This window comes from Meleagris gallopavo, chromosome Z, assembly GCF_000146605.3.
Source record: "Meleagris gallopavo isolate NT-WF06-2002-E0010 breed Aviagen turkey brand Nicholas breeding stock chromosome Z, Turkey_5.1, whole genome shotgun sequence".
NCBI lineage: Eukaryota > Metazoa > Chordata > Aves > Galliformes > Phasianidae > Meleagris > Meleagris gallopavo.
Window position 1 is genome coordinate 22,509,260 of NC_015041.2, and position 9,536 is coordinate 22,518,795.

The 9,536-nt window shown below is 36.0% G+C and overlaps 1 protein-coding gene across 1 annotated transcript; it reads right to left on the minus strand.

The window, feature by feature from the left end:
* LOC100543957 (DNA polymerase kappa-like) lies at positions 1 to 9,516 on the minus strand. The gene is made up of 6 exons (XM_019610438.1): positions 9,482 to 9,516; positions 7,444 to 7,540; positions 4,388 to 4,559; positions 2,619 to 3,581; positions 1,835 to 1,886; positions 1 to 1,707 (listed from the first exon to the last, which is right to left on the minus strand). The coding sequence occupies exons 1-6, from the start codon at positions 9,493 to 9,495 to the stop codon at positions 1,623 to 1,625; spliced, it is 1,383 nt and encodes a 460-aa protein (XP_019465983.1). The 5' UTR covers positions 9,496 to 9,516; the 3' UTR covers positions 1 to 1,622.
* Positions 9,517 to 9,536: the final 20 nt, after the last annotated feature.

A 9,536-nucleotide genomic window follows, 5' to 3' on the forward strand; every position in this document is an offset into this window, starting at 1 on the left:
TTTTTTTTTAGACAGTAGTCACTGCTCCTTCAGCTGTTTTAATGTCTCTCCTACCAGAAATTTCCAGCTCCCACCTCTGTCAGCAGAACAGCTAATGCTGACTGCTCACTGACTTTGTTTGGACAAAGTCAACTGTCAGACTGCAGAATAGTATGAACTAGCCTAGCTTATTTTGTCCAGAGCAGATTAAAGAGCACTGAATTCAAATAATAGATCTGCAGGTACAGTGGCACCTGGCAAACAGAGATGAGCAGGTAGGAGATACTGAAATCATTACAGAAAATCTGGAAGTGAAAAAATACATTCTGGATTTAGCCTAGGCATCTAAAACATATAAAACACATATTTATTTAAAAAAAAGTAAGCCACAAAGTAATCCCCATATAATTAAACAACGGAACAGAAGCTTCTATCATAGTCACTTCAAAGATTATCCACTTTCAAAAGTTCATATTTCATCAAAGGTTCGTGACTGTATGTATAACTTCTAAAAAAGAAGCTATCATCACAAATTAATTATAAAAAAATCTAAATCTAAGCAATTTGGCGTAAACAGAAGAATATCATTATAGAGTATTTCAAATATTTGAACTTTAAAACTTCCTCCTTCCACTTAAGTACTCATAAAATACAATTTATTTAAAAATAAAAAACAATTTTAAATAAAGATAGATAAACAGTAAGAATACTTCATTTCAGCATATTGCACATACTTATACAACATTCATATTATTATTGCACATTGATTTATATTAAATTTAGCCCTACCAACAGGTACCAATTTAACAACAGCAAAGACAATTGAAGTTCTCAGTCTCTTTGGAGAGGTCAAGGATCAAACAGCATTTGTTCAAATAATCTGGAAGAATCCTCTCATCATCCAGTTTATTAACATCAAGCAAAGTCATCCTGCATCTCATCACAGAGAGCCCTTCAGGGTGGGTCCATCACCTCATACTGAAATAATTTTCAGTGATAACAATAAAAGCTTGGCTGTGCTTTGAATTCTTCTTTTTTGAAGACCAACCAGTTTTTGGTCCAATGACAAGACAGACCTTCAGAAGAACTGAAATGAACTAGCTTGGCTCTTCTATGTTATCACACAAATTAGTTTGGTGTTTGATTGACCAAGGAAGTATTAACTTGAGCAACTATGGTTGCCAACTCACTGCCTTGCAGACAGAGTGACTGGTCAAATCTTCAAAGGAGGACATCAGCAAGCACAGTGTGACATTCTACCTCATGAGACTCTCTTTCTCAGGTGCTTGCCATGGCAGCTGTAATGAACCTGTTTTATTTTGTTGAACAGCAGAGATAATACATGAGACTGCATGTGACTCTAACAAAGTTTCACATGTTCAATATAACAGAACTCTTAAGTACTAGCAATTTCATTTCTCGTAAGCTAAAAAAGTATTATTTTCAGAAAAAACTGGATTACCTCAGTTATATCTCTTCTTCTACCTCGCATATCGTTCTATTTACGGAGCATGATAAGCATACAATGGCTCCGATGTGAATCCAGCCAAATTTCATCTGAATCCAGCCTACCACCAATGCTAAATTAATACGCTGTCATAAAACACTATGAAATACTTCATATGAAGTACATTGCCCCACTGTCATTTAAAAAACATTTCAATTGTATGCTTGGAATTGATTGACTTAGCCTTTTTTGATGCTGACTGTGAAGTTGTTAGTCCAGACCTGAAAATAAAAATAAAATTAATATACAAGTATATAATAGATACTTATAGAACTTTTGAACAATTTTTTTCTTAACTTCAATACTTTAAAATATGACTTGAGCACTTAGTTTTCAGAATAACTTTACCTTTTTGTTCCTTGTAATGATTTTGTGCACTGCTGTCCTCTGTTTAAACCTCCTGAGGAAACAATATTGGAAACAATAAAAATGTATTATTTCAGTAAATTAAGAATGCTGCAGAAATCATATACATAGCAGAACTTTTAAAAGAGCAGTTCTGGATAAAGATTTTCCTTCTCCTTTTTTCTTTTTTTTAATTTGACAATACTGGAACTGAAACTGAATCTGGAACTGAATGATTAATGCTTCATTAAGAACAGAAACTACGTGAGTAAACAGGCTGTGGGTTTAGCATGTTGTAGGTACAGCTACAGGACTGGAAGAACATCACATTAGCAATGCCTGCCTTTATGCTCATAACCTCTATTTTAGCCAGCACATTAATAAAACTCTTCTGTCAACTGAACCTCTGAAATGATCTACATTAATGACATTTTCGGTAATTTTCACCTAAATTTCAGTGACCTAACAAACATATATCTGATTATGGTTACGAGGGAGCAGACAGGATTTACAGAAATCACCAGTAATTCCTACATTACCACTCCTGCAAATGAGAGTGCACTATGTAACTACCACCTCATTCAGAAAGCTTGTTTGTGAATAAAACGGATGTGACATCTTTTAAATAGAGGTGTTTTCTCTCACACAGATATTACTCTAATGAATATCTTGAAATGTCTTGAAAAAAACTCTTGAAAAGTTAAAAGTATATAACTACAACTATATTATTGGAATTACACAAGTAGATAATGTGAATAACCAAATACATCTTAATGTGCCTACTCACCAACTCTGATTGAATTTTCTGTATCAGAAGTCTTAGCAGAACAATCATCTTTTTCTGTCAGCTCCTGGATAATGCCTTTGTTTAAGCAGACATCTACGTGTCTGTTAAATGACATAAGGCTGGTGGTTTTCTGTTCTGAATTACAAACTGGACAAACAAGAACATTGTCTTCTTTGGTTTCAAAAGAACAGGATGAACTAGTTTCTTCCATATGATCCGTCCTTCCAAACTGTTTTGCATTCTCTTGTGAATTTCTTTTGGGAAGCAGACATTGTTTTATGCTTGCATTTCTAGGAATATCAATGAGATCACAAGGCTGTTTTTCTCTGTGAAGTTTTTCTGAGACTATCTGAGTGAATTTTTTCTCTCTGCTATCGCCAGAAGAGTTTTCAGATGTACTTGCTGACTGGCCTGTTCCTGCTAATTGATCTGTTGTTATATTTTCTTTACAGTCATCAATATTTTCATTTTTACAGTGTGATAAGAAGTTAAAAGTATTTTCTCTTGAAATGTCATTTTTTGGTATTTCCACAGTATCTTTAACGAGACTGCCAGCAAGACATTCATCAATATGCCTATTAATCTCTTCCAAATTAATACTACTTTGCTCCTCAAAACAAACAGGGCACGTGAAGATCTCACATATGTTAGACTTCTGCAAATTTGTGACCTTGTTTGCTTCTTCCACAAAATTTGCTGATGATTTTACATCACAATAGTGCTGCTTACCTACACTTTCATTTGGAAAAAGATTATTACAGTTTAGTTGCCTTGCAGCTCGCTTTTTATCAAAAAAACTCCCACTGGAAGATGCTTCTGAATTTTTTGTGAGATTTTCTTGATTGGGTTTCCCTCGCTGAAGCCTTGGAAAATCAAGCTCTTTTCCTGATTTTAAGAAGCTTTTAATGCTTTTTTGTTGGTATTTCTTCTCTTCTTCACTTAGAAATCCCGATACTCGTACACCTAACGAAAAAAAAAAGTTTCAATTTTAAATATGAGTATTTTCAAAATTTGATACTTACTTAACAACTTTTTGAGGTGAACATTCACTCAATATAAGAATGTTTTTCCCTATAAAGAGAGGTTAAGGGGCCTGCAAATGCTAAGAACAGATCACAAGACCCATGCACTTTTATCAGACCTGAAAACTTGTCCAACTTTAATTTCAATACCCAGAAGTATTAACACAGTTACGTAAAATTCAGTCCAGAAGAAGACAGATTCATATCAAGTTTCCCCATCAAATTATTTTTTTTCCCTTCAGCACATTCTAATATTATAGACAACTAGATTTTATACTTTACTGAATGATTCAAATCCCAAATCACAGGACTTAGAATCAAAATACAGAATTAATTTTGACACAATTTTTCAAATTTCTCACAGAACTTAGTATCTTCAAATTTCTAAGCACTTCTATTTAATGTATTTGTTTCTAAAAGGGGTTATGTATGGAAATAAATTGTTGCTGCAGGGCAAAGCATATTTAAAAACCTTTTTAAGGCTGCGGAATTAAGAACTGCAATGCTGTTAAGGTTGTACTCTCCTGCCAATGTTTATATTGTTCCAGAACTATCAGGTACTAGGAAAGGTACAACTTCAATTAGTAAGACATTCCAGAGTTACTACTCAGCACTATAGAGCTGTTTCACTTTGCAAAAACCACTAGGGTAATGAAGAAAGGATAGATCCATTTATATGAGTTCTACTTTAGACTACAGTCTATTACTTCCATATGCTATGTGATCTAATTCTGAAAAGAGTTTTACCCATAAGTCTTATCCTTAAAGGGTGAGGAGCAACGCTATCAATTTCCGTTCCTAACAACATTTTTGCAACAGCAAATATTTCATCCTCGGCAGAAACGGAAGACAGCACAGTTGAAGCTCTTGTTTTTACTTCAAAGTTCACATTCTTTAGCTTTAAGGTAACAGTTTTACCCTATTAGGAAAAAAAAAAAAAAAGTTATACATATCTTATATGCCACACATAGAAATACTAATGCAGCACCTCTGTAAGGGCCTTAAAGCTACAGTCAAGACTTTCTTTTCATCTGTGTGCAATAAGAGTTACTGCCAAAAATTTATCTGTAAGATTTAACACTTGCTATTAAACTGCTGCCAAAATCAAATTTTCTACAATAGGTCAGTTGGCTATGGTCTGCAGAAGACCTTTTGCCAACAGTGCATGTGGCTACAGGCACATCATCTACCTGGTCTACTAAAGATTATTTCCTCACTCAGAAACTTTCAGTGCCAGGTATCTAAGTTTTGCTGGGAAAGCTATTAAGGATGTGTAAGTAATATCCTATTAAGGATCCTTTCTCAGTGTTGTCAGAGCAACACATAACACCTAGGTTTGGCAGATATTCTCTGGCAACACCTTCCATGACAACTGTGATTTGGAATGACCATCCAAACGAAAATTAGTGGCACTCCTTGTGTTTGGTGCCTTTGTAAGCTTACTTCTTTGACCTATTTGCTGTTGATTTCTCTTTCAACCTGACACCTACTGAGACAATCATTTATGGCAGAAGAGAACGAATAAGAACTCTTTTAGGTCTTGAATGTTATTCCTTGCTTTACCAGAAAGACCACTACAGAAGTCTTTCTTTCAAAAAAATACAAATGTTGCTCCAAAAGTAATACTTCCCATTTATTTTCATAGAAATTACAAAATCTACTAAGAGCACAATAACATATCTGATAGAGAAATTCTCAGCTACAAACCAACATTTTTCTCCATAGTCACCACTATTAGCTATGTATTTTTGCCAGCAATTATCAAGATCTGGCACGCTCATAAAAATCCACATAGCTGTCCAGAACGTGTCTTGTCTTTGATGTTGCTGTCATCACTGCTGACATGTGCCATCCACTACATCACTGTGCTCACATCCACTGTTAGGTTTCCAGAAATGTTCAGCAAGTGTTGATGAATGTTAGTGGCTACAATTTTTTCCATATGGAGGAATTCAATTCCACATCCTTGCTTCAGACAGACTTCCATGTCAGATGCCATTTTCACAGAATCACAGAATGCTTAAAGGTGGAAGGGATTTTTAAAGGTCCAACCTAAATCTACCCCCTTTGAGCCTGAAGCCATTTCTCCTTGCCCTATCATCACAGACCGTGCTAAGAAGTCTGTCCATTTCTTTTCTGTAGCTCCCGTTCATTTTGCCCCTCTCCTGCCATCTGTCACACACCAACAAAATGTAAAGGAATATGGTGGGAAGGTTCAACCTCTCTACTGCCATACCACCAACATCTGCCTATGATGTCATGAGACAACATCATAAAATATTATGTGTTAAATTCACAGCAGCCCTCAGAAAACGAAATTTGGGAGAAGGAATACAGAGGCTGTTCATATCATTCATATCATACATTGAGTGGTATGACTAACTTTTTTGCAAACTGGGAATGTGAGTTTTTTAAACTACACTGCTGGCTATTGACTGGATCCTACATAAAGATAGGAGAGAAACAGCATTTTAAATATATTAAAATTACATGATCGATGGTGAATAGAGCTAAATCCAGCTGGCAACCAGTCATGAGTGCTCTTTCCCAGGGGTTGGTAGTGGGGCCTGTCCTGTCCAATGTCTTTATTAATGACCTGGACAAGGGGATTGAGTGCATCCTCACGAAGTTTGCCAGTGACACCAAGCTGGGAGGAAGTGTTGATCTGTCTGGAACTAGGAAGGCCCTACAGAGGAATCTGGATGGGCCAAAGCCAATTGGATGAAGTTCAACAAGACCAAGTCCCAGATCCTGCACTATGGCCACAATTACCCCCTGGCAATACTGTGAAATGGGGCAAAATGGCTGGAAGGCTGTGTGGAAGAAATGGACCTGAAGGTGTTGGTTGATGCTTGGCTGAACACGAGCCAGCAGTGTGTCCAGGTGGCCAAGAAGGCCAATGGCATCCTGGCTTGTATCAGAAATAGCATTGCCAGGGAAGTGATCCTCCTTCTGTACTCAGCTCTGGTGAGGCAGCACCTCAAGTACTGTGTTCAGTTTTAGGCCTTCTACTACAAAAAAGACATCAAGGCCCTGGAGCTTGTCTAGAGAAGGGCAATGAAGCTGGTGAGGGGTCTGGAGCACAAGTCTGATGTGGAGAGGCTGACAGAACTGGGATTGTTTAGTCTGCAGAAGACTCAGGCAAAATCTTATTTCTCTCTACAATGACCTGAAAGGACCTTGCAGCAAAGTGGGGGTTGGTCTCTTCTCCCACATAACTAGCAACAGACTAGAGGCAATAGTCTCAAGATGTGCAAGGGGAGATTCAGGTTGGATGTTAGGAGTAATTCCTTCTCCGAAAGAGTGGTTAGTATTGGAATGGGGTGTCCAGGAAGGCAATTGAGTCACCATCCATGGAAGTGTTCAAGAGATGTGTAGATGTACTAGAAGACATGGTTTAGTGGGGAAATACTGACAGTAAGTGGACAGTTGGACTGGATGATCTTGGAGGTTCCAACCTTGTTGACTCTATGATTCTATGATTGACCAGAGCACAGCTCATGGGCAACAGATTCTTTTTATTTATTTATATATTTATATATTTACATATTTATTAGCATTGCCATTAGCAAAAAAATTTAAGATATTCTGTAGCTTAGTTAGTTGAAATAAGTTTTTCTAAACTTATTATTAGATATCCATCTGAACAAAATCAAAACGCTGTCAAAAACATTCAAACTAGCTGCAAATGAATTAAGATAATTTCCTGAAGATAGACTGCATGAAGTGATGATGATTCATACCACTAATACATTTTGAGTGCAAAATGGTGTCCTTTTGAAAGTAAATAGAATAAAAAATACCTTGAGTCCCTCTTTCTGTAAGTCCTGGGCAAGTTCTCTGCAGAGTTCTCGACACAAGCTGTACTGATCTTCTGCTGTGTTAATTTCACTGAATGTTCTAAGATAAAGACAAAGTATTTTTTTTCAATATGAATCCTAAATCTTGCTGCTGTCTAAATGTTGTTTTTTTTTTTTTAACACTTGAACAAATCTACATCAAAAGAAAGTTTCATGGGGTTTGAGTGTTTACTTCAAAGATACAAAAAAAGATACTGATACAAATGCTGTACAAAAAGATTTATGCACATTTATGTGCTTCAAGGTATTTGTTAAACTCCTCAAATAATGAAATAATTTAAAGTCATTAATGTTTAAATATTTGCAGGAGAGAATACTAATACCAACTGAATTCACGGAGGCAGCAAAGTAATTTGTATGTAATCTCCTTTGTACACTGCTGTGTAACATCAGAAGAAAGAGAAGATTAGAAAGTCAACATCAGAGCCAAGTGTTAGAAATAAATAATGCAGATACAAAGAAAAATATGCCAGCTAGGATAATTACGGATAGTCACAGAGGATGAAAAACTAGTCTTCTGCCAAAAATGTTGTTAGAGCTTCTCATCAGAGGAACTGAAGTATTGTTTTTTCCATTAATGTATCTGCTTTTTAGGAATAACATGAGGAAAAGCAAGCTGCAGTTAGTTGTGGTTTTAAGGCACACTAGAATCAAAACTTACAGACTTTAGATGTTTCTGGAAAAGTTTCCCAATTCCGTTTCACTTTAGGCTTTATATTTTTATGAGTGCAGAGTCCCTACAGTTGCACTAATTTTCATGTCTCAAAGTTATGTTCACGTTTACTGGATTGTGTTGCATAGCCATCCTCTATCAAGATTCACATTCCCCTAGGAATGTTTGCATGCTGCCAAACTAACAGACTAATTATTTTACTGTGGGTCCATTAACCAAGATGTAACTGATGTTACACAGGTAACACTGCAGTGATTTATAGCACTGCAATCCTGTAGTATATGGGAAACTATAGGATTTGGAAGTTTGGAAGGGGACAAGATAGAGACATTGCAATTTCAAGCACCCCTCTTTCTTTCATATAAACTAGCTGCATGATCCCAGCAGCCCACTGATGTCTCTCATCTAACCACATCTTTGTTCAGAGAGAATAAAGGAAGGTATAAAAGACAGAAAGGTAACAGTCTACTCAGATTATTTATCAACCTGCAAACCAGCATAAGATTGGCCTGAGTTTGGTCAGACTGAAGAAGAAAAGGCTTAGGGAGACATCGTTTGTGGCCATCTAATATTTAATAGGACTTATTAAAAAAAATGGAGAGCAACAACAGATAGTGATAGGAGAAGGGAAAACAGTTTTAAACCAAAAGAGAGGAGATTTAGATTAGGTGTTAAAAGCAAATCCTTACTAACATTGCCCCAAACAATGACGTCTCAATAGGAATATTAATTTTTCCTTATTTTCTAAGATGAGGGCAGGATAATTACTACAGTTCTATGCAGATTCGCTTTGCAGTAATTTCTTTCCAAAAAGATTTCCAAAATTTCTTTCCAAAACCTCACCTTTTAAAATAACATGTTGCCTTCTGAAGGAGTGTTAAATTAGTAAGAAATAATGCATAAGGAAATTATGCATTATTATTATGCATATTATCTCAGCAACCCCTGCAAAATTAGTGCCTTTCAAGACTTCGCTGCATTATACATGCTATCCACATGACTGCAGGCTATTGGACTGCTATTGGCATTGAACTGAAACATAAAATAGTAAATGTTTCCACTCTACATTATTGCTCAAAGAGAAGCAGATGATGAGAAAACAGAAAATAAAGGAGGAGTACTTCCAGAATATTCTGAAGCCAAAAGGAGATGGGGTGAGGATGGAAACCAAATGTGATTTAATGAGTTTGGTTAGCTTTATAACATATGTAAATACACAATGAATTTATATGACTAACAAAACCATACACATAGGACATTAAATAGATTTAGTGATTAATGTAATTTTTTCAAGATCAAATTATATACCTTTCAGTGCTCATACTTTTTCTTTCTCCATCCCTTAAAAAAAAAAAAAAAAAAA

What these genes read in the sequence shown, in the direction of transcription:
- LOC100543957 (XM_019610438.1), bottom strand. An exon ending in TTTAAGGATAAGACTTATGG is followed by an intron (nt 3,582 to 4,387) that starts GTAAAACTCTTT and finishes TTTTTTCGTTAG; the next exon opens with GTGTACGAGTATCGGGATTT. An exon ending in AGAAAATTCAATCAGAGTTG is followed by an intron (nt 1,887 to 2,618) that starts GTGAGTAGGCAC and finishes TTGTTTCCTCAG; the next exon opens with GAGGTTTAAACAGAGGACAG.